At 52.0% G+C, this 27,342-nt stretch overlaps 1 protein-coding gene and 2 long non-coding RNA genes across 3 annotated transcripts; all 3 read right to left on the reverse strand.

The window, feature by feature from the left end:
- Positions 1-3,021: 3,021 nt before the first annotated feature.
- On the reverse strand, positions 3,022-5,598 carry LOC119113125 (uncharacterized). Its single transcript, XR_005095828.1, has 3 exons — positions 5,513-5,598; positions 3,925-4,049; positions 3,022-3,047 (listed from the first exon to the last, which is right to left on the reverse strand). It is a non-coding gene; the product is annotated as an uncharacterized LOC119113125 (long non-coding RNA).
- Positions 5,599-8,592: 2,994 nt separating this feature from the next.
- LOC119113126 (uncharacterized) lies at positions 8,593-11,226 on the reverse strand. The gene is made up of 3 exons (XR_005095829.1): positions 11,146-11,226; positions 8,965-9,111; positions 8,593-8,685 (listed from the first exon to the last, which is right to left on the reverse strand). It is a non-coding gene; the product is annotated as an uncharacterized LOC119113126 (long non-coding RNA).
- An 897-nt stretch (positions 11,227-12,123) lies between these two features.
- LOC119111682 (splicing factor 3A subunit 1) lies at positions 12,124-24,898 on the reverse strand. Its single transcript, XM_037235487.1, has 15 exons — positions 24,792-24,898; positions 20,337-20,505; positions 19,392-19,559; positions 18,877-19,105; positions 18,374-18,533; positions 17,722-18,003; positions 16,851-17,142; positions 16,220-16,405; positions 15,646-15,770; positions 14,828-15,094; positions 14,584-14,665; positions 14,029-14,117; positions 13,611-13,724; positions 12,985-13,158; positions 12,124-12,444 (listed from the first exon to the last, which is right to left on the reverse strand). Exons 2-15 carry the CDS (start codon positions 20,494-20,496, stop codon positions 12,343-12,345), a joined length of 2,430 nt encoding a protein of 809 aa, XP_037091382.1. The 5' UTR covers positions 20,497-20,505; positions 24,792-24,898; the 3' UTR covers positions 12,124-12,342.
- Between the last annotated feature and the right edge of the window lie 2,444 nt (positions 24,899-27,342).

A 27,342-nucleotide genomic window follows, 5' to 3' on the forward strand; every position in this document is an offset into this window, starting at 1 on the left:
GTATGTAAGAGGTCGTCTCCACAACCAACATACGGGAAAAGAAAGATCGCAAAGACAGAGAAAGAGGACAATAAGAAAAGACGGAGGAATTTCGGTGTTAAAAGTATGGTCCTCTGCAAGGTGAAAAGAAAAAATCAAAAGAGGAAAAGACAACGTAAACTACAGGCTAGATATGAGCTTGACAGCATCACTGACGTAGTTTTTGTCAGTGCAAGACGAGAGTTGCACGCGTCCGAAAGATTGCTAAGTCCCCTCGCCCCGCGACCGCTTCTATAGGGACAAAAAGGGAAATGGCGGTGAGTTATTGCTGGCATCAACAATTCGTCAGCTCAGATCCTGCATAGAAACAAATGAACTCAAGTGGAAGATGGTCCTCGACCTGGGCATCTAGAAACAGGCACTGGTGTCGCGCTTAGTTCAGACGAATCCCTGGAAGCTAAATTTAGCCAACCAGGCACAGCGAACTTCGCCAAAGGCATGGACCTTCAATCATCGGTCATCAGTGGCTAAAATGCTGCTAAAATGCCATGAGCACTGCCCTCTTGTTGGATTTGGAAACTGTTTCTGAGGCTGATAATTCACACATAATTGACAAGGCTACAACCCCAAGTGAGGAGAAGATGGAGAGGTCGGCAGAAGAGAAAACAAAGATGTGAAAGGTAAGGTGCAATGCACAGGATTGATGGGAAAAGGGATATGACGGATGTCGAAATGAAACAGCTTGTCAACGACCAGATGGCAGAATTCAGACGGACATGACGCAAAGGACACCTGGTCTGCTGCGAAGAGTTCAAAGGATATCTCGGCCACAGTGCGCTCGATTCAAGCACGAACACGTGTCTTTAAAAATGTTAATATAAAACATTCACGGTGCTGAATGTGAGGGATCATTACCTCAATCTTGGCAGACGAGCCCAACGTGGGGTGCTCGTGTATGCCCAAATATATAGTGAAATCAGAATATGCGTAAAGCATGCATAAGCATTTTACGTAGCTAGGCGTTATTTTTAATTGTCCGTCAATGATTCTTTATGATACAAGTATTGGCACTCATGGCGTCTTCCGTTTCCTGATCCTCAGGCACCTGTCCTCCATTAAGACATGGTAGCAGCGGACTCAAGTCACTCCAATGCCCCTTGGTCAGATCATCTGTGAACATGTGTTTCGCCTTCCCCGTAGTCGGCTCTGTACCCTATCACACGTCTATCGAACAGATCAAACAGGTCCTGCCACCACACAAGCGTGTCTTCCGCGCCTATCGTCAGGCTACTGCCGCCTGCTCGGTGCCGGTATCGACGAAATAGAAACCCCTGTCATCCGACAAGCGCCTCTTCTGCGCCTGCAGTCATACTTCTGCCGCCTGCTCGGTGCCGGTATCGACGAAATAGAAGCCCCTGTCATCCGACAAGCGTGTCTTCTGCGCCTACAGTCAGACTTCTGCCGCCTGCTCGGTGCCGGTATCAACGAAACAGAAACCCCTGTCATCCGACAAGCGTGAGGCTTTCTAATTTTCAAGCAAGCTTAGGCCGTGGTCTCCGTCCCCCCCCCCCCCCTCCCCCGCCCCATATGGCCTTTTACCGGGCCAGATCACTCATGACTATAGATAGCACCTCCTTGGCGATTTCCTGGACCCGGCACCATCTACAACCTCGTTGCCATCGCTCCGCTCCGCACGGCTGGTTTGGCATGGTGCTGAGCGGCGACTGCAACGGCGCGGAGTCGCAGGAGACTGCAACGCTTGGTGCAAACGCCAACACTGCATCGGGCCCGAGGTGCCCAAACCTACGTTTGTCAGATGGCTCTTAAAAATTTCACACCTTCATTTGTGGGGCAACTTTTAAATAGCTGAAACTTGCTCTTTCCAAAAAAAGGACGCCTAGGCCTCACCATGACGTGTACCGTACTCAACGCCTGCAAACGACCGGTGGCGCGGGAAACGCTCGCGTAGCACGCCAGTGACGCAGGCTGGCTCGAATAATTTGCCGTTGCCGTGTTGTAACTACAGCCGTATGACATCTGGAATATCACACCCACAGGGGATTTGCTGCAAACACCGGACTGCGGGCTGCCGCTGAATACGAGCTACGCCACATGAAACTTCGAGAGGGATGCAGGGGCGAATGTGAAGGGGCATCTCCGGAAGTGGAAGTGCCAAAACCAAGTTTGCTGTCGATTTTTTCCATCCGTCGCGATGGGGTTAGTGTTAAGCGTTTTCAGACAGTGGAAGTTCCATAGCACCCACGGACCCTCCCCGTTCCTTTGCCTCGAGTGTGTGTGTGTGTTGTGTGTGTGTGTGTGTGTGTGTGTGGGTGTGTGTGTGTGTGTGTGTGTGGTGTGTGTTGTGTGTGTGTGTGTGTGGTGTGTGTGCGTGTGCGTGTGCGTGTGCGTGTGCGTGTGGTGTGTGTGTGTGTGTGGTGTGGTGTGTGTGGTGTGGTGTGCGTGTGCGTGTGCGTGTGCGTGTGTGCGTGTGTGTGTGTGGTGTGTGTGTGGGGGAAGGGGGCGACAGTGTTTTTTTGCGGCTTCTTTCCACACCTTGTAGGTCTGTGTAATTATAGGTTTCCCATAGTTGTCAGTCGAGGGGTATGCCCAGCTCCCTCCGCTGGAGCCCCGTGGTGCCAACACCAGACTACACGTACTGGTCATCTGTGGTGGTCCGTTACCGACTTCAGCCTCTACCAGCAGAACTGATGCGCACATGCGGGCCAAGTCCAAACCCGTCGGCCGGTTAACTCATACCGCCAACCCGCGCCACGGCCAGCCACATCAAGGTGATCTAGGGCAAACTGTCACCGAAATGCTTTGGCCGTCTTCACTCCATCATCGCCAGTCTATTTCCCTCACATATGCGTTCGCTAGCTCTCCAATACAAGCGTCATGCTTGATGTTGTGGTGTTAAATATGTGTGGTGAAATCACCTGACTTACCTGTGTTTGTGGTGAATTCATTATCTCTTGCCTTTTCAGATCTAACGAAGGAGTCCGACATTATCATTGGAGTGAACGCAATATCGCATCCATACAGGTCGCACAAGGTTTCTGAATGCCAGCCTGGAAACATGGCACAAGTATTATTACATACAGCTCTGCACTCTCTGGTATTTGATCGCTTGCTACTGAAAGAAACTGGATCTTAGTGATGTTGTTTAGGATAATGCAACAGCAAAAGCACTTGCTTAAAATAAGGGAGAAAAGAAACACCATTAGCAGTTTAAGATACTCCTGGGCTGGTGGGATTGAGTTAGAATCAACTCCATCTGAAGTGACTTAGATCTTGATTTCACTCTGATGAAGCTGAGTCACACAAGGTATTTCATTTTCTATCAGCATCCATGATAATGACAGACAGCCACAGGAAAAATCAGATTGTAATAGGCCACTTCATTTCCTGTGTTATCCAGTCACCACAATAATCTGACAACCAGAAGTTTGCATGTCAACAGATGGCAATGTTCATATCACAAAAGCCTTGCTAGGCTTTCCCGCCTTACAATATTTGGCCAGGAAGACCTGACACCACAATGCTATGAGACAAAAAGGGCACAACTTCTAGCAAAAGCTCTAGATATTTTGCTTGTCACAGACAGAACTAGCAGTTGGCCATGGGCATTCAGGTGGAGTGGTGGACCATGTTGTGGTGTCATGGTGCATAATAAAGATTCTTCAGCATCAATGAGAGCATGTGAAATACAAGAGAAAAACTTTGTTAAGCTCAGCTGCCCTCCTATATAGTAATGGTGTTTTGAAACAATTTACACTCAGCAAGAACTATGATCTTAATCCTTTTCCCAGCAAACTGATCTGCCAACTTTATTTTTAAAAAAATAGTGACATGGGATGGCTACAATGCATAGCCAAGGAAATACAGAGCACCAAAGTCATGGCATGTATGGTGGCAGTCATTGCACAACACACAACTCAAACTTACTTGGAATACCGAACCATTGGGGCACACACAAATGTGGGTTTCTTCTCTCTGAGTATTTCCAAGGGTTTTTCACATTCCCTGGAGAATGATGATATTTCTCCAAACATTGTGCAGCTGCTGAAGCTCTGGAAAGGACAGCCCCAGGTAACCAGCATTAGTCAATGCAAGTGGCATTGCAGAGGATTCAATCATTTTGGATAATTGAACTGTGCATGGGCAATGTTTTGTACAACTTTAGTGAAACAAGCTCTTTGAGCAGCACTGATGATGGGCAGTCTGAGATGACATTCAGATGATGATGATGGTGACAATGATGACACAGATTAGACACAATGTTTAAAAAATCAACAGGGGGAGGGGGCTCCCAAGCACACAGAAGAACCTTGATTACCACCTATGTAGGACTCTAACATGCCAACATCAGGCCCAAAAGACTCATCAAGAGGCACCAAGTTAGACTGAATTTATGTTGCCACAGAACATGACCATGTAACTTGGAATCGCATCACCAATCACTGAAGCAATTTCAGAGCACACATACCCTATAACTCTGAGCTCTCACAAGTTTGGTGCATAATCAACATCAACTCAAGTGCATACAAATCACAGAGCTTATGTTTCAAGGAATTATGATGATACTTTGTCCTGAATTATGAAAATATTATACAGAGAAACATGATAAAAGCGGTATAATGCAACAAGACTTTAAAAAATAAAATACAAGGAATCCCTGGAAAATTCTGCCTAATTTGGCACAGGCTCAGCCTGCAAAAATATATCAACTGTACTGCATGCCTACCCACATGGGCTGAGACTCATGTTTGTATGCACCAACCTCAGGCCAGGAGATATTGCACTGCATTTTTGAATTACTTCAGCCTGAAATGTTCTGGGGTGACTTGCAAAATGCTTTCTCAGCACCATAAAAACTCAAAGCACTGAAATGTACAACATGTGCACACTGCTTGAGTATGGTCAAGGTGATGAGCCGGACATGTTCTATGTAAGGTGCCACCTGCATTTTAAGCAGTCTGGGCCTGGGCAAATTAGGCCACACAGGAAGGGGGTTCAGCACACCAATGTGGCAGAGTCATCCAGCACAGTAAATGTATTTCTGGCAGACTGGCCCCTGCAGTCCCAAGTCTGCAAAACATTCACCCACTGTGCAGGATGCCTAAATCACACCCATGTTCTACACCTGGTGAATAGAAACTAACTCCAACTACCAATTTGTATTTCCTATGCCCTGAAATTGGCAGTGGCCATGCTGGGCTCTCATATTTAAGGTGTGGATGCTCTAGAATCGTCACAATGCTGCTGATGAGGCGGACATGTTCAACATAATGTGTTTTTTCATGGCTTGGCTGCATTATTACAGTGTCACTGGCACTGGTTAAACCCTGGCTGCTGCAGTCCGCAGTCAACCGGCGCCGTTCAGCGTTGTAGCGATGTAGCGATGTATGACGACTCAACCACATCTTTGGGACCACCATTTTCGCACATTTGATAGGGCTTCCTGACAAGGCAAACAATAGCAGTCAAGAAACAAGATTAACAACGCAAGTCACCTGCGCCCGCGGCAACCTACCCCAAACCAACCTTCCGACACCCGATGCACGTGGAGAACCCCAGCGCCCCTCCCGCCCTGGTTTTTGTTACCCACGCGCGTCACTTTCCCAGCCATCTCTGATACAAATTACACATGAATACGTCAATTTTTCACTTAATTTTTTTACTCGATGCATTTCTCGTTTTGTCATTTCGCGCGGTACAAACAGGCTTCCGACAGACTTGTTGGCAAGTTGTGACCAAATTTAGGACTGGATAAGATGGGAAAGGACAGAGCGCATGTTACCCCGTCGCGTCCTAGTTACACTGTCCTGCACTGTCGTGTGCAGTTCGGTCCCATTTGTTTCGATTCGGTCCTGCACTGGAGGGTACCGGGCTGAGAAAGTGTGCATGTGCTGTGTAGCCCCATACTGTCCTTTGTCATCACCCCGATCCTGTCCTGCCCGGTGTGGTCTGTTCCAGGACTGGGCCGAGCTGAACCACACTGAGCTATGTTTCGTCCTGTCCAGCCCTGCCGCGGGTTGTGGTACCCCGCGCTGGCTCATCGCGGCTCCATCCCGCCTTAATACGTTATATCCTGCTCTGGCATATGTGTCATCATCTGTTGCCCTGTGCAACCGGGCTCAATACGGTTCGGTTGCTTCGTTTCGGCCAGTCCGGTACGGTCTTAGACCGTGCAAGAACCTGCCACTCTCTATCCTGTTGTATCCCGCTGTGCCATATCGCCACGCTGTCCTGCATGGATCTGCGTTTTTCATGTCCTGTCATCCCCAGTCCCGTCCTGTTATCTCTTGCCAGGTGTGTCCCACCCAGTACCGTCTCGCCCGTCCCCCTCGATGGCCGGTCCTGCCCTGTTCGATCTGTTTTGACCCAACGCTGTCTCCGGACCCGCATGGCGCGTATGGCCTGCGTTCTGTGCAACTCAGTGTTATTGCAGTTAATACCGCAGTAGCAATAACAATTATTGTAATCAAATGGGGCTTCTCATCCTCAATACTTAACAAGAGGATCAAAACTGTTCTTTCATTATACGCCTCTACGCCCACCTCCACCAGCTGTGCTGGTCAATTAACTTCCATTGTCCATCATTTCGCGGCAATCACCATGACACTGTGCATACCAAGTAGTTACCAATATTCGCTGCCGCCACTTAGGCAGTATGATAGAGCGGATGCTCGGCGAATTGTGTTTCTCCAGAAACATATATTTGACATGGAAAAACACGAGGGCTGCTTCACGGTTCCCTCAACAGCTTTCATGGAAAACAGCACATGCACTGGAATAGAAGAATTCGTTCTGCATAAGTTATGTATTTTATGGTATCCCTGAACAAAAGGTTGGCTTTTATTGTCGTTCATATTATGCGAATCCCCTGCACAGCGTACGCGGGCTCAAACATCGCAGCCGATAGTGCGTGATACATTCCACACAGTGGTTTGTTGACAGGCGAATATCTTTGTAATGTTCTCATCTATTCGCAGATGAGTCTTCAACAAAAACGACAGGGTGAACAGCCAATGCGAAAAAAGTCGGGTTACAAAACGCGGTACGAAAGGCGGACGATATTTGATTGGGTCGATGTCAACAAAGACAGATCATTATTCGTTTACAGAAACGTGACCAGCTCTCTGTCAAATGCAGCGCAGCTTAGACCACGGCCAGAAACAGGAATGACAAGGCCGAGGTCTGTCAAGACCACGAACCTGATTGTCACCCACCCTCCCTCGCCCAGGGACACCGGGAAGCCATTTTATTGTACCCGTGGAGATGAGACCACCCCAGATGAGGAACGTGACGACACGACGCACCCGAGAGCTGCCCACGTCACTCTCGCCCGGGACTAAAGCGGCGGTCGGAAAACGAGACAAAGGTTTCTAGCAGAGGCCTGAGCCGCTACACCCGCCAGCACCCACACCACACCGCCCCGGACACCCGGCGCCACTGGGCCGCACCCGACGGCCGGCGCTGGTCGACGCCGCACCGTGCCGTCGCCGGTACAGGTCCGGGCGGCCGGCGCCGACTGGGGCGCCGGCGCCGCCCACGTCACCCCTCAGTTACACACAGGAGGGTCCCGCCACCACTGTCGCCGCCCGCTCCGCGTGGCCCGCCATCAGCCCGACGCCGGCTGGAACGTCTGGCCTGGCACGAACTCAGCTGCCAGCGGGTTCAGCTCCACCTGCGGCGGCGGGGGACACGCGGAGGTGACGACTCGCCGCCGGCCAACTTTACCATCAACCGGTAAGGGTTCTGACTACACACAGCAGGGCGATTAGAGCGTGCACAGCGATAAAAAACCCACACCCTGAAGGGGCACTACCCCGACTGGTATGGACTTCACCTGCAAAGAAGCGACACATGGGGGTGGGCATGGGGTATGACTTGTCCTTGACCGAAGTAGGTGATCCAGTACCATCCCGGCCACCGCTGGGTTCAACCACACGAAGACATCGTCCCACACACTGTGACCTGGCAATCACTGAGCCCCTGCGAGGTCCAAGTCACCAAAGATAGCTATTCCCCACCTTCGGCTTGTCGTTGACGGACATGGTCCGGATGTTGTTGGCCAGCGCCTCCTCCGGCGGAACTGGGGCAGGGTGCGTGCCCCAGGGCTGGCCCGGCTGCGCCTGTTGCGCGCACCCGCTCGACCAGCCCACTGCCTGCAGGACAGAGGACATAACATGGCTGACTGGGTAGCGGCGTAATGACGGAGTGGTCGGGATCTCCGACAACCACGCAAGGTCTGGGCTCGAGTCCCCCACGCCATGGCCTGTAGGGCCAACATGACCAACAGTGGGCAAGGCTCCTAAAGAGGGTTGATGCATGCTGTCTGCTTCTAAACAAAACAAAACCGACGATAAATACCCCAGCCCCTTGAGCAGTGGCGAGCTTCACTCCGAAACAGAACATTCTGGGCCGTGCAGAACAAGCAAAACAAACAATCAGTGAATTCAATTCATGAATTAGTTCAGTTGGTTCAGTTCATTGGTTAACAGGAACAAAAGATCCAGGACAAAAATTACAAGAGCTCAGTTAAATCAGCAAAGCTCACGTACTCAACAAGGCACCATGCTTCCCGCGTACCCTGATTTGCCATGGGCTGGCTGCCTCTGGTTGCACAATACGCTCCTCTTCGTCCAGCATTTCGTTGAAACATTTCTGAGCTGCTTGTTCATCCTCATTTGTTTTTAGCATCTGCCAAGAAGGTAGATGTAATATTGAACAGCTCAAAACCATTTGCAGAACATTTATATGCTGAGCTGACCAGATTCCCACCCAACTAGTCTGAATTATAAGGCATCTGTATGAGCACCTCCACCAGAAAATAACAACATGCTACTTTGCAGCTATATGCTGTAAATGCAAAGCATTGATTGGAAAAAAATGACATCAATAAGTATTACCTGCCTTCTGGGATCACAGTACTCACTGATATTTCAGTCACCATCACAGTTTAAGTACTGTTTTTCTTACCTCCCTTTCTGCCTCCTCTTCATTTGCCATCCACATATAGTCTTCAAATGAATCATTCTTGGCTGGGGCCTCGCCTCCACCTGTTCCCCCACGGTGTCACCATAATAACCATTGCCAATGTTTCCTCTTGATTGATCCATAGTTGACCTGGAAAACACAAAAGTCAACACCTTCCCTTGTCACGGCACTGGAAGTTTCACTTGTCTGCAATTAACCATGACAACCATCCTTCTAAGATGCCTACGACTTAGTTAGAGCCTAAAAAATTGCTTGTGGCTTTTTGCAAAATTCTAAGAAATAGCACGCATGTTTGGGACAGCGTAATAGTACATGTGAACCAACTATTCCAGCCATTGTCCTTAGCAATGGCATTGTTGCCCACACTTGGTTTATTGCCCAGCAATGAATGAATTGATGGGATTCCAATGACAGAACAAGGCTCAGTGATAACTGCATGTAACCCTGGATGACTCCTCAAATCTAACCAAGAGTATGCATGACATGCAACACATACATGAATACACACACAGACAAGATCAGCAAATGATTAAGACCAACACTTCATGTCTCAGTGAATGACCAGAAGCTTACAAGAATCCACAAGTTTAAAGACTCAAGAGTAAAGGACCACCAACCCAATGCCAAGATCATCCAAACAATGGTGAACATGAGCAAAACAGTTGCCACCATAAGAAATTGGCAAAAGGGATTGAACTTCACAATGACCAACTGCAGTCAGCTCCAAAACCTCAGCATGCTGTCCTGCCAAGCAAGCAACTGTTGTGAAAGGGCAAAGAGCAAGGCATGGACTGCATTATGAGATCAGAGATGTTATCCTGACTATTCTTTAGCCTTCCTTGAGTATGGATAGCATAACCAATGTTTGCTTGGTGACATTGTTTAACAAGTACCTATTGACAGGGATGTCAATTTGCATATTTTTGAGATGTCTGATCTCCCAAAAATATATCTTTTACATCACAAATGGGATAATTTGCAGTTTCCACAGTAAGGAGTGCATGTAGTACCTACAAACGTGTTTCTGTCTCACATGTTCACTTATTGTCACAAAACCCATAAAGATGTAAACAAAGTGTGTCATGCTGCTAACACATTCAGCAAAGGTCCCAGTGATGTCACACAGAAGAGAATATTCTTAATATGCTGCAAATGCACCCATGATTTGAAGCATAAATGGAAGGTCTTACCAAAACAAATGATGAAATAAATGGGACTAGATAGAGTAGTGGTTAAGCTGAGTATCAGGAAAGCCACAGACACAGGGTTTGATCTCCCATGGTGTCCAACCTTCCTGCCAGGATGAAAGGCAGGAGACACCATGTAACATTGGAGCTTAATGGATTGTAAAGCCCCATTTACCACCACTACCATCACAAGATAGCATGAATAACACCTCTTACACTGATGCAAACCTCAGAGTCTAAGTTCAAGATCTCACATAGCGTAACAAAATTAGCAAATGGATACATCAATATGTAAGATAGATAAGAAATAAATTTACAAAGTTGCCTAGTCAGAGCTTTTGCTTTTACCTATCCTATACTTGCATTTACTTGTCCCATGTATTGGCAATTTTGCCACACTATTGCCATACAAAATTATCACACACACACATCAACAAAATCCTAGAGTGCTTTCTTGTGCCCTCTGGTTAAAAGAATCCACAACAGTTCTGAGCTGGCAGTACCTCAGCTTTTGCATATCACATGTACCTGCAATCATGGTGGTATTGCCACATATTTCTCAATTGCAGATATGCCTTAAGGTTCTGTTAATATTGGCTTACATAATGATTCAGACCCTAATTTGCTTCCAACCCCCTAATCCAGAGCCAGGGTTGCATCACAACCCAACTAGCCAGAATCAACAACCTATGCAAATCACTGCCTGGAGAGCAAACTCAATTAAAATTTCAATGTGAGCTTACAAATACCTACTATACTCATATTCGATTTCTCATGTTAATTGAGTTGCATCGAGCACATGTCTGCTCAGGAACAATCTCTTCATGACCTCATGATGGCACATTCTTTCTCAGCCCAGAATAAGCACTGGTTCCGAAAAAACAGCCCTCTTCTCGAAGTTGTTTCCAGGTAAAATTTTACTACAAGTCTTCTCTGGCCGTTAAAGTACCATTGTTGGCGTCAGTACCATACATACCCCGTAAATCCCAATCCTCCTCGGGGTGATTGAGAATGAGAACTAGCAAAACAGTCACGACGCTCGTCGAAACACTGCGGGGCGAAACTGACGCGCGGACGACAAACGTGTGCATGTCTGAAAACATCGGATTGCGATCAGCCGACGTGACGGAAGAGATGGATGTGCGAGTATCCGAGGCACCCTCAATTTTGATCAGTGAAAGACAATCATGCTGCCTGGAGCTCCCTCAACAGATGATCTGACGACAAATTTGGCGTACCACCGTACCATGCTGTTGACCGTGGACCTGGGTCACCATATCAATTTGTGTTGTGAGGCATATGCTTGAGCTCGAGACCGTCGACGATTTTTTCGGGTGGAAACGGGTCACGCCATCCGTATAACGGCAGCTGTTTTTCCCAAAATCCGCTGGTTGTTGATTGCTCCGTGAAAACAACGGGTTCGGGCGGGTCACATTTCAAAACTAGATGTTGAAAGGGAGCAATGCAACTTTTGAATGTGATCCGAGCCTTTTCGTTGCATGAATTTGTGGGCTTGGCGCCCACGATGAAATACCCAGTATGAGTTCCAACAGCAGAACTTTGCGGCGTCCGTTGAACGTGCCGCATTGCTCAGTACAGTTTGCTCCACTATGATATCACCGATCTTACGCGTCAACTGGCCATATGCCATTCCAGCCAGACAGTTGAAAGGCAGTACTCTATCAGACCCTGCCTGGTACTTTTCATCCAGGTTTGGCATAGCTTGACCGAGTTTGCCCTCTGCCTGGTCTCACCTTCAGGCTGGACGACTTCAACCTCGGACCCTATCATCACCCTGGTAAATGAAGAGATGCGCTTCGGGAGCATTTCGGTGGTTTTTACAATGGCTTCAGTCTGGTCCCCACGAGCTGGATGGCTCAAGCAGTCCAGTTACCTTTTTTCGGCCTGCAGTCTCCAGCTACCATGAGCCCATAACCAGCACTTAAAAAACACACATACTTCAGCCGTGTATTCGAACCTCGGTACAGAGTACGGGCTGCTCAAGTTCTGTCCGCAGGTCGCACACATCTGAGATGATGGTCGCCTGGCGGGCTCTGGCCACAGAACGACACAAAGTGGGATGTTGTGTATGACGACGAAAATCAGCTCGCAGTTAACTGCTATTCTCAGGCCGCGAATGAACCTCTTTGACCGGACACAGCTGACTGCACGATCACTTCTTCCGACCGCCTCTCTCCTTCAGCTGCAGGTTGATGGTGCTGCCATTGGCCACATTGTAATATGCCAGCGTATTGGAGTCCTTGAAGAAAATGCCCTAAAAGCAAACAAACTTCATGTAGTGGTACATTTTAAAATGCAGCCACAATGATAACTCTGATAGTCTTTGCTGATATCCACCCAGCCACAGAGACTCTTCTTTATCGACGTAAGGTACGATGTCAAAAAGAATCGAAGCCAGTGCACAAGTTATGAACGACGCTACTAGCATGGGCTAACAACCCTTCATTCTTTGCACTTATCCCACTTCGGTATAACATGACGACATATAACATATCCCACTTCGGTATAACATGACGACGACGACACCCTGATTTAAAAACCTCACTTTTCAGATATTTTAAACAACACAAATGATCCCAAGCTGTGGCCAGCTAACAGAACCATGTCTATGAAAAGCAAACAGGCGACCTTTGCACAACAACTCGGAGCTTCGGCCCAGACCAATCAGGCCGTCAGGGGTGACCGGCGGTTAGTACGGACGGGCGCGCCTCGGTCCGTCCGTCCCCTGCAGTGGTCCGCCACAGGGGCCGGACAGGCGGCAGACGACACACGCCGACCGGCCGGGGCGTCTCACCTCTCCGAGCAGCTTCTGTTTGCCGGGCGGCAGTCCGGTCTCGTCGTGCAGGCGGGCCTTCACCACGGAGACCATGTCGGTGAGCGGCATGGTGAGCGAGAGGCTCTGGCCGCTCAGCCGCCACTCCGGCTTGTCCGCCACCACCGGCACCGACACGCGGAACGTCACCTGGCCCTGCGGTCATCCGGGCAGGGGATCAGGTCAACATGGGGGGCAGTGGTCAGACATGCGGAACGTCACCTGGCCCTGCGGTCATCCGGGCAGGGGGTCAGGTCAACACGGGGGGCAGCGGTCAGACATGCGGAACGTCACCTGAGAGACGGTCAGTTCACCTTTTGTTCGTCGAACAAGATTGGGCAAAAGAATGTGAAGCACACTGGCAGTTTCCGTAGCTGTAGCAACACAGGCCACACAGTGCACACCGCCAGTAGCCAGCGAGCGGTAACGGCAGCCCCGCCTGTGGGACCACCACCGCACCACTCTCACACCGGCTCATCCGTGACGACAGCAGTGCCGTCAGCACTGCTCAGCACAGGGGACGGTCCGGCGCAGAGCGGCAGGCAGTCGAGTGTGCCTTCGTGCTGACTCGGCGAATACGCGGTCACAAACAGCCGAGAGGCACGTACCGTGGGGTGGCGGGCCAGCCAGTGGCTTTCGGGTACGAGGCTGTCCTCGGTGCGCTGCTTCTTGTTGGGTGGCTCGTCCTCGTTGCTGAGCATCATGGGCTCCGGCGCAGACATCTGGCACACGCGACCAGCACACCGTCACAACCCACGCTCATAAAATCCTCACGCACGGAGTAAACCATCCCATCTTGCCTGCGGGCACTTAAGTAACCAACAGCCTTGTAAAAACAATGCCTACATTTATGCACAGAACATAACACAGGAGCCTGGCATAAAACGTCACTAGCCAATAAACCCAAGCCAGGCCAGAGACGGGTCAGATCCCGTCGCTCCAGCCGCACCGTGACTCTGGCAGCACGAGCCGCCGGGTCGCGCGTCACGCGGTCGGACGTGATCCGGCGCGGCGCGCTCCACTCACCACCTGCATCGGCGGTCCAGGCGCCGGCTGCATCTGCGGCATGAAGCCGGCCGGCACGGCCTGCATGGCGAACATGGGGCGCGGCGGCACTGCAACAGACCAGAGGCGGCTGGCTCAGGGCCGCCGCCGGCACAAGGGCGACCCGACATGTTAGGCCAAGGCGACGCCATCAGCGCGTGGGAAAATGGGGACGAATAATCAGCATAACCACAGAACAAAAGTGAGCCTATGAAGGGAAAGCGGCCCGAGAAATCATTGTCGGTGATATCCTTACAGATGCAACGTAAATGATAAGTCACAACCATCATGGCCTGCCTCATGCAGTGATACCACAAGTATGTCGGTCTGTGGGACACTGAACCCGGGCAGTGGAGCACAACGGCTACGGAACACCAGGCAATAATGGCATAATAAATACGCTATTTCGGTCAAAAACATAGGTTAAGAATAGTCGAACATCGCCGCCCCACGGAGACCCCCTAACGTCCACCTTACTTGTTCGGCAAACTCGCCGGGCCAGGTCAATGTCAGGCCCCGGCCAGCGGTGTCACTTACGGACGACAGGCGGCCGCGGTGCCATCATAACGCCCTGCGGCGCCATCAGCGGAGGCCGCAGCAGCAGCGGCTGCGGCGCCGGCGCCAGCCGCGGCGGCTGCGGCGGCTGCGGCACGGAGCGCGGCGGCGGTGGAGGAGGAGGCGGAGGTGGAGGAGGTGGCGGCGGTGCCGGTGCCGGCGCCGGCGGCAGCGGCGCCATCGACTTCGACAGCGGCGGCGGCGGCGGCGGCTGCGGTGGACGTTCACGCTCCTCCCGCTCTCTCTCCCGCTCTCTCTCGCGCTCCCGGTCTCTCTCCCTCTCGCGCTCCTCCCTGTCGCGGTCACGCTCGCGGTCCCGGTCGCGCCGGTCGCGTCGGTCGCGGCCCTTCTTGGGACCGATCCGCTCCCGCTCGTTGTCCTCCAGCAGACCCTTCGACTTGTGGATGTGGCTGATCTGGTCGTCGATGGTGACGCTGGCGCGGGCGGCGCGCGTGGCCGCCTCCACGCTGGCTGTGTGGCCGTCCCAGATACTCTGCCGAAGGCGGACCGAGTCAGTCCGCGTGCCACTCTCGTCGCGTGCGCACCGAACAGGTAGGCAGCTCATTTTGAAAGCATTTTTATGGGGCGCCGCTTTCTAGCATCATACAACACCAAGGACAAGTGGCCAGCGTTGAACGCAGTGCAAGAACCACGACGGGCGACACATCCGTGACATCACTTACGTTGCTGATTAGGGGGCTCTAGTTCCTGGGCTATATTGAAACAGCATCATAATTGAAGGGCAGAGGGCGAAGCATGAGCATGACAATGGCCCTGTCTGGACAGTTCCACTTGCTCCACATGCCTATGGAACACTATGTGACCATACCATATTGTTTACATGTACATAGTGTGCACAAAATCAAGCAACCAGCACCGCATCAAAGCAAGAAGAATCCACTTTGCACACTGCAGTGACCAGAGCAACTTGTTCCAAGCAAGTCCAAGTGATCCACAGTTACCCCATCTGACTCTGATCCCTACCCCCACCCCGACCCCTCTGACTCCACGCTTGTTCTGCCCCGCCCGGGCCTGGCGCCTCACCTTGTCGTCGGCGCGCTTCTCCTCTTCGCCGATCTTCTTGCCGATGATGGTCTCCTCGTCGCCGGCGCCGAAGATGTCGGTACGGCGCTCGGCCAGATTCTGCAGGTGGGAGCCGATGTCGCCGCCTGCGCGCGGGACAGTCGTCACGACCGAGCACGCTGCAGAACCACAGTAGCCGCGCAACAGCAGTGGGCGTAAGCGGACGGGGGGGGGGGGGGGGGGCAGAAGGAGGGGGAGCTTAGAGGGGGACCTCAATAGCGCCGGCCGGAAATAAGAAGGGCAATCAATCGTGAATAGCAGACAGCACAAGCCAACCTGTACCAGCGCGCCGCATACCATACAATACAGTGGTGGAGCACTCCATTATACAATGTAGTAAACATCCGCATCGCACACACATGAAAGCAATTTAACAAATGATCCTGCACTACCACACATATGGTAGCCTCACATTTGAGACATTGCACTTTGGGCCAACATTGCAGAGCTGCGCACTTGTCCTCAACTAAGATCAGGAACCCCTTAACATGTATCGCATCCCACACATCTGGTGCGAGAGCGCTCCATCACTGACCGGTGGCGAACACTGTCTCCTGGTTGACCTTCTCGTTGAGCTGGCGGTCGCGCTGCTCGAGCCAGCGCGGGTCCAGCAGGCCGATGCGCATGTGCTCGGCCACCTGGTTGGCCGGGATGCGCTCGCCCGTGATCGGCGAGATCAGGTACTCGTCGGGCGCCGGCCCACGCGACGGCTTGGCCGCCGCTGCCGGCCCGGACGCCACGGGTCAGCGGGTGTGTAACATCATCATCATCATCACTATCATTGTTGTCGCCGTCACCATCATCACCATCGCCATCATCAGTACACGGCATCGGGGGCTGCGGTGGCTGCCAGGCTTAACCAGTACGTGGCGACTTTGGAGAGCCGCACGTCACGCACTGGCGGTGGCCGTCACAGCAGCCATCCTATGCTGCTCGCCAGCGCACGGTACTGGGCGCGAGCACCCCACCTCCTCGATAACACTAACGTTGAGCTTGGTCTGCATCAAGGGACCTTCTTTCACGATTGCATAATATGATTAAAACCTGGGAGCATCAGACCCACGCACAGGCGTCTGACTCAAACTCTGCTGGCAGGTACCTGAACATTCCTTCACGGCAGACCGTCCACGAACGCCCGGTCAAATGGCTCCGAGCGCCGTTCGCACCTTTGGGGTCGTATTTCTTGATGACCACCTGGTCGGGCTTAGGCGGCAGCGGCGGCGGCGGCTGGGAGCGCGATGCCGGCGGCGGCGGCCGGCGGCCCTCGTCCGCCTCCTCGTCCGAGTCCTCCTCCATGTCCTGCACCTGCGTGTTGTCCGCCACGCCGCCGTCGGCCGGCCGCTGAGGCCGCCCCTCGTCCTCCTCGTCCTCGGACGAGGACGAGCTCTCCTCTGGCTCCGGCTCCGGCTCGGGTTCCTCGTCGGACATTTGCATCTCCTCGCCGTCGTCTATCCGCTCCTGCACGCGGCGACGGGGTGACCAGGTCAAGGGGCGCGCCGCGACGCAGACATTTCAGTTCACATTGATGCAGTCCCGTACGGACACTGCCGTGGGCCAGTGGCCATTAGATATTTGTTCACATCTGGACTGAAATCAGCTGAAGGCTATCATCGTTATCAGGAGACCGGATACGCCCAGCACCAAGCGGACACACCATGGCGCAATTCGTGACAAAAATGCTCCTCGCTGGTAAAAGCTGGAAAACATTATAAAATTAGGAACTGTGCTACGCGGGATATTACATTTAGTGCAAAAGCGACAAGCTTTGCAATTAAGTTAAAACACGCGGGCGCCTGGCGTTCACACGCCGCGCATATAGATCCTTGGAAACTGCATCGCACCTTTCTTTTGATCCCATCCTACGAAAATACCGACGTTAAAGGTAATCACGCCCACTTGCCACCGACCCCTCCCGCAGCCCCTGGTGCTCGTCAAAGCTTCGGGCCCGTTCTCTCAACACACTCCAACCACCGTCAGTTCAGCTGGGTGCTCCTCCCCCCCCCCCCCCCCACACACACACATCCCCAGTCATCTCACCTGCATGAGGACGCGCTGTCCGACCTGGCCGGGGTTGGTGGGCGGCGGGAACTGGCCTTGCTCCCACGGCTGGTAGTCCACAGTCTCGACCACCACGAAGTCGTGCCAGTCGATCTGCGCGTATGAGACGCGCTCGCGCTCCACGGCCTCCTCCTCGCGCCGCTTGCGCGCCTCCTGCAGCCGATCCCACTGCACACGGTAGCGCACCTGGTCCAGCACCTGCGCCGGCGAGTTGCACTCGGCGTCCAGCTTGGCCATCAGGTCTTTGGGCGGGATCAACACCTGACGAGGGGTGGGGAGGGGTCAGCGGAGGCGTCCGACAGACACGGGCGACGGGCGAAACACTAACCCCGGCCGCAGTGCCTCAATGCCTGGAGGTTGTTGGGGAGGAAGGGAGGCACCTGAGGACATCGGGCGATCCTCTAACACATGGCGGCTCGGGGGCGATTGACAAGTCTAACACAGCTTCCAGAACTTCCCCATACACAAACCTCACCCTTGCTGCATCGATATTGCTCAGTTCAACGCTGCCGTAGGTGGCACTACATTTCACGCGCAATTCAACAACCCCGGCTTCGAAAATCCGAATGAGCTTCGTGCTCCAGCCCGCGCGGCAGTGACACGACTAAAATACGCGGACCCTGGGCAGCACCTTAGTATACTGCTCGAGCAGTCTGGTGAAGTACTGGAACAGGGAGTGCTGCGGCCGCAGGAAGTCAAACTGGTAGTTGCGCTGTTCTCGATTCATCAGGTTGGTGAGGAACTGGCGACCGTTCCGAGCCACGAACTGAGCCGTCAGCTTCACAATGTCCCTGAACGAAACATACCGTCAGAAACCGCTCCAGACACACCGCACCGCATGCGACGGATAGTGCGATACGTAACACCAGCATCCTCAGCTGATGTCAGGATCACACGCCTTCAAAAAAGGTCACGATGAGCACTATGTGTGAGAGACGACAGCGTATGCTGAAGGCACGGCGAGAGAGCGGCCAACGCTGGCGCTCTCAGAACAAAGAACAGACCAAGCCCGGACGGTAGAGTCCAGACTCTGCCGTCTGTCGTCTGAGTACTCGGACGTACGGAAAGATGACGGCCGGATCGGGCCGCGCAGTCATACAGCGACGGCCAGCGCACCGGGTCCATCCCACTCACAGGTCGACGGCCGAGATGGAGGGCGGGTCGGCGATGAACTCGTACTCGGCCGGCGGCTCCGTCACCACCATCTGCTTCTCAACGGCCGGCCGGAACATCTCCTGGCCGGCGCGCACCTGGCCGCTGCCGGTGGCGGCGGCGGTGGCGGCGGCCGGCGCGGGCGCCGCGCCGCCGGTCGTCTGCGGCGTCAGCTGCAGCGGTACCAGCGGCTTCGACGTGCCCACCGGCTCTGCGGCAGGCGTCACCCGGCGTCACGCCCCGCGGCCAGGCGAGAGCCAACGCGCACACGACGGCATAAGGGAGCTAGCCAATTCGGTATGCTAAATATCAATATCATGTGTCGCGTCACGCGGCCGACAGGCTGTCAATGCCTCACCTCACCTTGAGTGAGACTACGTCTTACCACAGGCTGAGCTACTTAGCCCCCAGCTGGGGGCCGCTAAGTGGTAATAACTCGACTTACGGTAATAACTACACGGTAAGTGGCAACAACTTGGTGCCACATCACCACTCACCTGACTTTCCTTCTCTGATCTCGTCGACCTTGTGCTGGTAGTAGGCATGGTACGGGTCGCCGCCATTGAGGAAGTTGAACTTAGGGTTGTTGAGCTCGTTCTGTCGGATCCGCGACTCGAACTCGGGCCCATTCCGGGCCACGAAGCTTGCGGTCTTGTCGACGATGTCTAGTTACTTCCGCTAAGGAAACGGCCATAACGCTTGCATCTGCTCAAGTTGTTATCTGACATCGCCTACACAGGGACCTCCACGCATTTGGGGATTGAAAACGTGACTACTGTTGTTTTTATACTTCGCAAACTTTGTGACTGTGAGGATTGTGACTAGGTCCAGTGCAAAATCTGGGACTGGACAATGCTTCAAAAACTAAGTTAATAACTGATGAGTATGTCAGAGCAAATTATTTTGTATTACTGCTCCAGCAATAACACTGGAGCACCGTGCTTCTTGGAGTACCAAAACACCAACAAACATCAAGACGTTTTAGGCGCTGTTTACAATGACTCGATAATAAACGATCAACACCGACATCAAACCAGTGCAACGCAACTAGCGATGCATCACATCGACCTTGCACATTGCAAATTGGCTTTGCATTATACTTATGAGTACCTGCGCAGTCATGATTGGGAATCTCCCATCGAAGCCGGGTAATCCCAGTCATTTACAAATAACTGGTCATATGCATGATTCATACAAAGACTAATCCACCTTGACAATTGGCACGACGATGGACTTTTAACTGTGCACAATGTTAAAACCACAGATTTGAGCTGCAAAACTAACGAGCATCTAGGGAATTATAGCCCATGAATAGATGCTTCAACAATAAAACATGAGCTCAAAAAGCATGAGCTCACAAAATGTAACACCATAAACTCCAGAGTGTCACCCGCCGGCCCATTCCTTTGCGCCTCTACCACCTGATGGCTAGAAAAGGATACTCCTCACTTCCGGCGGCGGGTAAATGATGCCGACCACGTGTTTGGGCTTGTGCGGCACTTCGCCGCCGGAGTTGGCGGCGTCGGTCGACTCCTCGGTGCCGTCGGCCGCCCGAGGGTCGGCCGCGCTACCATCCGCCAGCTCCAGCAGGGCGACAGGCATCCCTGCCGACTGAACACCCGGCACCAGGCACCGTCCACTGTCAGCACACAATCTCATTACACAATATGCCCAGTCAAACTCGCTTACCAGCATTCTTCAAAATAATACAAATGGTATCACCCATGAGGCGTGCTGTGGCACTGAAATCATACTCAGTGATGGGAGAGCAGGATTACATGTTATAACTATATATATATATATATATATATATATATATATATTATATATATATCGGTGCGTGAAGACGCCTCTTTAGAGGCCACGTTAGGGCACAGGTGGCTCTCTTCTATGGGGGTCATGGGAGGCGGCATGCATTTTGGTTGGGGGCGGGGACGGGGTGATCTATGAAGGACTTAGGTCATCCCTCATATTCAGAGCTTTCACTTTAACCTCACAAATCATGTGTGTCTTATGACGCTAGGTATGTCGTTATCGCATCATTTCCGCTCAGCTGCTATGATTTGTGTCTTGTATCTATCATACAAATCCGGGACACTCCCTTGAATGCGAACGATATGCTGTTTATATATCAACAAATCATAGCAGCTGAGCGGATAAATGATGCGATAAGCTTCGCATACCTAGCGCCATAAGACACACAATGATTTGTGACGTTAAAGTGAAAAGCTCTGGAATATGAGGATGACCTAAGTCCTTCATAGATCACCCCAGTCCCCGTCCCCCACAACCGAAAATGCATGCCGCCTCCCATGACCGCCATAGAAGAGAGCCACCTGTGCCCTAACGTGGCCTCTAAAGAGGCGTCTTCACGCACCGATCAGAACAGACATGTGCGTCCAGTGCCTGCTCCCTGCTAACCCTGCATGACTTCTATCCTGCTTAAATTAAAGACTTTTACAAATTATGCAAAGATTTAAAGCATATGTTATGGTTAATCACAATAAAGTGACCTTAACCTGATAAGAAAAAAAAATGGGTGGTTGGCTGTCAGGCCTTTGGTCCCGCCCCTTCCCCCATAATTCACAAAATTGACACCCCTGGATTAAAGACTATAATTGTTGAGTTGTTTGTATCTGGCGGTTCATGAGCACTATTTCCATATATGTATATAAAGGCCCTCTATAGGCTCTCATTCAAGGTTGTACAGGGTGTGATTTCACAATGAAACAAGATGTATTGAGAAGTATATTCTCTACATAGAGAAACTGTGGTGTCTGGGGAAATATTTCCAACTTAAACCTATATCAATATTTATAGCTGAGCTTCTTTCATCCTATCTGATGCTTTCTTCAACATCATCCAATGTGCAGCGTCCCCTTTATGCAGAGCCTGTTGTGCAAGCTGATCTCTCAACAAACTGGCTGTGTGTCAGTACAATGGGCAAACAGTGGCAGACATCTTATCTTGGGAGGAGAGAAATATTGGATTGCTGGTACATGAAGTTCACCATAATTACCCAGAGAGGGAGAAACAGACTCAGTATGGAAATGCCAGAAATCAAGTCTGAAGTGAGAAAACATTCCACAGCCTGCAGTGAAAATGAGTCTGTGTTGGATGACAGCTCGCACACTGCCTTACACATGCTCAGAAAAATTCAAAACAGAGTTTGGTGCACTGTACATTTGGTGCCAGTGTACTGTCTTGTAAAGATTCCGACCTTGTGGTGAGAGGCACTCATGCATTATGACCAACTAAACCAATGTTTCAGGCCAACTAACTTCATTTTTATTTAGTTTTGCATTGAGCATATACTTCCTGCACATCCTGGTATCAAAACCTACAGGGTGTCCCGAGACTGATGCGCGGTCACATACAATGCCACATGTACTCGAGCACGCCGCACATCACGTTTTCGGGAGTCTCTGCCTTGACCCTCTGCCATACTGCCTGCACGTTTTGAAACAGGGTCTTAACTGAAGTGGCCGGCGAAATCCGCTAACCTCCTCCGTGACGATCGTCCAGAGATTCTCGATCGAGATTCTTGATCTCGAACTGGAACGCTGTCCTGCTGGAAATACGCCCTGGACATGTCTGGTAGGAGTTTGACCTTGGTTGACAGGCCATTCCACTCCCTCTGAAGCATGGCCGAGGCTGCAGTCTTCTCCAGCGCCTCTCTGACGTGGTAGTCGGCGGTGACGGTCTGCCCTCGCGGGACTTGGTGAAGTTCAGAGAGGCCTCTGTAGCTCATCAGGCTCCAGATAATAATCTTTGGCAGCTGCTTCGCTGTCTCGGCGAACCGCAACTCCGAGCTGTTGTTGGTCCAGACCCAGTCGTTCTGGAGGTTAGGAGCTTGGAAGAGCTCGAAGGGCGACTCGTCACTGAACAGGACGCGTGTCCAGTCCTGAACGGACCAGTTCTTGCGGGCCTTGGTGAATTCCAGCCGCCTGCGCTTCTGGTCCACGGTAAGCCTTGACTGCACCCTGAGCTTGAGCGACTTCAGTCGCAGGCTGGTCCTCAGATACCGGTGGACGGACGTCTTGGATGCTGGGTGGTTCTTCGCCGTCAGTTTTCCCGCCAGGTTTCTCGTCAAGTGCCGCCTTTTGAAGGCCGACTTTGCAATGACGATACTCGCCACTCGGCTCAAGGCCGACTTTCGCCCACGACCTGCGCGGTTTTCGAGTGTCTCTCCTGGGCGGTCGCGGGTCAGCCAGCGCCTAATCATCGCTACGTTAACGCCCAAGTCGCTGGCGACCTGAACCTGGATCATGTCGCCCTTGACCATCCCAACCGTGCGGAAGCGGATCGATGGCTTGTGCTCTTTCACCATTGGCGATAGGCAGACTCAACGCGTCGGCTATTTCGAAAGGAATTACTTCTCCTGCCCACTACCGGCCCAAGTCAGGCCGGCCGCTAAGATCACGTGATCTACTGACACGGAGGGATGCCCTGCGGCCGAGCGCGGCAAAATTGCACTCACTTGGTGTTCGGGAGAGGAGAAATCATAGGTGACACCAACCGTGCATCAATTGCAGGACACCTTGTAATCCCCATTACACATCTGTCCAGCCTGCATTTCAGCATTAAAAACCTTTGGATGTATACTGCATTTATTTGTGCAAAGGAGCCTTTGATATGGCCAGGTTTACATTTCAAGGAACCAGACCAGCCCTCTGCAATTCATCAATGATAAGCAGATGCTGAGAAATGGGGCTGTTAGTGCCACAGTATGCTTGCTTCCAGAAAACAATGAACATTAACTACATGGCAACTCATGGAAGGAACCAACTGCAAAATTGCTTTTGGCACCCATACTTTCAGACACACTCTTGCCTGTGATGGCAAGTGACCTATATCTTCCATTGCAGACTGTGAGCAGTCAACATGTGCTCACCAAACATAGTGAAGCATGCTGGTAGTGCAGTGGTTTAGCTGCTCATCTGGAAAATCTGGGGCACTGGCAACATTTCAGTATTTGACCACTTGGGTGGCAGAGATAACAATATTTTTTCATGTTATCACTCCCTGGCCTGGGGTTCTCTGCCTATTGCTTATCCCCTTGCTCAAAATCAACCTAACCTAACCTAACTAACCTAACCTAACCTAACCTAACCTAACCTAACCTAACCTAACCTAACCTAACCTAACCTAACCTAACCTAACCTAACCTAACCTAACCTAACCTAACCTAACCTGAACTGAGCCTAACCTAACCTAACCTAACCTAACCTAACCTAACCTAACCTAACCTAACCTAACCTAACCTAACCTAACCTAACATTCCCCACCCAATCCCCTTGCAACCCATTGACCCGTTGGTGTCAAGGATCAAATTTCATGGATTCTTGTTACCTTGGCCCAGTACATTTTTATGGTTCTTGATGCTGCTTGATGCACAGTAATGTTGTTACCACACACAGTAATGACACCGGTGTTGCAGCTGCTGTGCGTGTGCGGCGCTCAGGAGCTCGCCATCGTAATTATAAAAATTTGAAGGTAAGAGCATGAATCTATCTGTTTTGTGATTATTTATGATATGTCCTGCCTTAAACATGATGAATGGTGTACAGATTTTTTTTTCAAATGTTAGGTAGGAAAGTACACCCTGAACTGGAAAATTTGTACTCTGCTACCAGGAGCATTTTTTGAATTTCCAAAACTGATCTGAAGCAACTCCAACTCACCCTGCCATGGGTGGGTGCATGGGTAGGTATGTGCTTGAGCCATCGGGAGCGACTCGCATTCTGCGTGTCGCGTACCTTTGAATGAAAATGAATGTTGAGATACAGTGCCGACGAACGTTGCATCGGAGCCAAGAACGTTTAGGTGTTTATCATGCCTATCTTTGGCTCACAAATGGACCGGAAAGATTCTCAGTCGATCAAAAAAGTACTTACCTAATTGGCTTATCAGATGCCCTATCCCTTCAGGAACCACGACACCTAAATTCAACGATTCTCCCAAAGACCGCTCAACCCAACGCACGAACTCGTCACGTAACCACGTATCTTCGTATGCAGGCGTATGTGACGCAGGGCAAATGGCGTACACATGCGCCAAGGCAGTCTATAATGTGAAGGGCCAGAAAACGATATTCATTGCGTCAGCTAGTTACATCAAGTGACGTCAATACCACTATTTATGATGGCGGATGGCGCCCGAGAGAGGCAGAGAGAAAATTCTGCATGTGTGTTAACATCAGACGTCAGTGCGTCTGTCATGATTACGGATCTTGCCTCAAGGGAAATACAATACTCTTGCCGGTTATTCTGCGGCCTCGGTCATGGTTCGCGTCCCCGTCGTATGCACGTGATTGTGTGAGAACAATTCGCCCTGGGGGTCGCCGGGTGACCCACGCGACTAGACTGATGCCGGCTGTGCTGCTCAGCCAACCAGCTGCGAAACGCCGAGCTCGACCCGAGACAGAGAAACACTCATTTTCTGGACGGAGCAGAGCCTGTTTCAGAACCCTACCAACGGGGCAGCTAAGCACGGCCGTACGGCACGGCCGCCTTCACCCGGGAGACTTGCGCGTTGCAGACTTAACGGCAATCCCCAATATTGACCACCAACGCGGTCAGCTTGAGCTGGGTGCCAGACGCCATCCACGGCCCAATTACCTTCCTCCTCGTGTTGCGCCCCACATGGCGACCGTATATACTCTTGAGTCAAATTATCCGCACTTACGCGACGAATCTCTCGCCGTGCATCTTCCCGCGTTCTAACCAACTGAATGGCCGCAACTACCGACCCGAAGGGTGGCCTGAAGGACGAGCTGCTGGCTCAGCTTCACGCCGTCGGCCACACGAGCGCCAAAACACCACCGCCGCCGCCAGCGGCACGTCGTCGGTGACGCCCCAGACCAAGTCGTCTCAGTCACTGTCGACCGTCATCAGACTGCTGTCGCTGCCGCACCGCGTCTTGCCGGGCATCACACACTATCTATTGCGCCCAGCCAGCCCGAGTTCGACCAGATTCAACACCACTGTCTGAGAGGGGACGGGACGGCTTGCATGACGCCGGCCGCCGACCAACCTGATGCGGTCACGCGGTGCGCGACAGCCGTCCGTCTGGCTCTCCGAAACCGTCAGACTCGTCGGCCCGACTAGACCCAGCAATCCGCCGCTTGACAGAGGACGGGTGACGGCATGACGGTTACGGCGCGCACCGCCGGGCGGACCGTCAGCTGTCATGCGCCATGTGACGGTAGTGCCGTCAGCGGGACTGGTCGGACACGTATAGACACAAGTACCGAGGCAAGCGAGTGGGTTAAAACGGTGTCGAGCATGTCTTATAGCAACGGTTGGATACGCACCGATGAATTTTCGCTGGCAATCGTCGAACGTAATTTTATGTGCCGCCGACGCCTTGTCATTTCCGTTGGTTATTGACATTGTTAGTGTTTATATCTGTGCATCACGTTCTTGTTGCATTTTGGATGTTGGCAATTTTGTGTTCCTTCTTAGCAGACAAAGCGAAAATTTTGCATCAGTCATCAGCTGATAACATCGACCAGCCGACTAGCCGTAAATAACATAGGTATCATGTCCGTGCTTGACTTTGATCTCATTTAGCAGCCAGCTTTGGTTTATTTTGCACGTTCTTCGACATACTTCGCCTCAAAATGACCGAATTCACCGTGATAAGGAAAATTAATAAACTCTTTGCATGCGTTCACATGGCATGCCTAGTTTTGTAGGGCTGTGTAGAGTGAAATGGGTTTCCGTATAAAAATAGCATCCTAAAAAATATTGAAATTTTATAATCGGGTGCGAGGATTTTTTAGTGAGGGCCTCAAGCTCTAGGGGGCCCACAAGGCTGCATGTCCCTTTGACAAAATCCTGGATTCGCCCCTGCTTACAGCATTACCATTCATCAGACAGATGCTCCCGCCCCCGTGCCCCTGCGCGGCATGCGCGATTAGCCTGGGCAATATCGCGACCGCGAGCGATCACAATGAGCTTCAACAGTGGCTACCACAAGACACTGCCTGGCACGGTCGAAGCATATCGCTGACGGAGCTCTAGGTGTTATTCATGAGCCTGCAGACATTTGACGGGCATCGAGTTGGTGGACGTGACACCGTGGCCTGGCGACAGGAAGGAGGGCGAGGGGCCGCAAAGCGTCCCACTCCATGGCTGGTCTTGCTGGTGCACACGCTCACGCACAAGTTAGCTCCAACACTCCCCAGCCTCCAGGTGGCGTCCCAGTCTCGCCCCACGTCACCCCATCGCCTGGGGTCCTGGGGCCGAGCGGCCCCCGGCTGCCGGGAGCTGACCCGCCTCTGTCCCCGGCCAACACGCTCCTGTGCGAAACCCGTCAGCGTGTATTGAAACCTCATGCAGAGAGCGCTCCGCCGGGGCCCGGCGGCGCGAGGTGGAGGCGTACGCGCCGCATCACAGCAGCACCACGCTACAGTGCCCTCTGCCCACACTCAAACGCACGCAG

The sequence above is a fragment of the Pollicipes pollicipes genome, unplaced genomic scaffold, assembly GCF_011947565.3.
Source record: "Pollicipes pollicipes isolate AB1234 unplaced genomic scaffold, Ppol_2.1 Scaffold_7261;HRSCAF=8764_pilon_pilon_pilon, whole genome shotgun sequence".
Taxonomy (NCBI): Eukaryota; Metazoa; Arthropoda; class Thecostraca; order Pollicipedomorpha; family Pollicipedidae; genus Pollicipes; species Pollicipes pollicipes.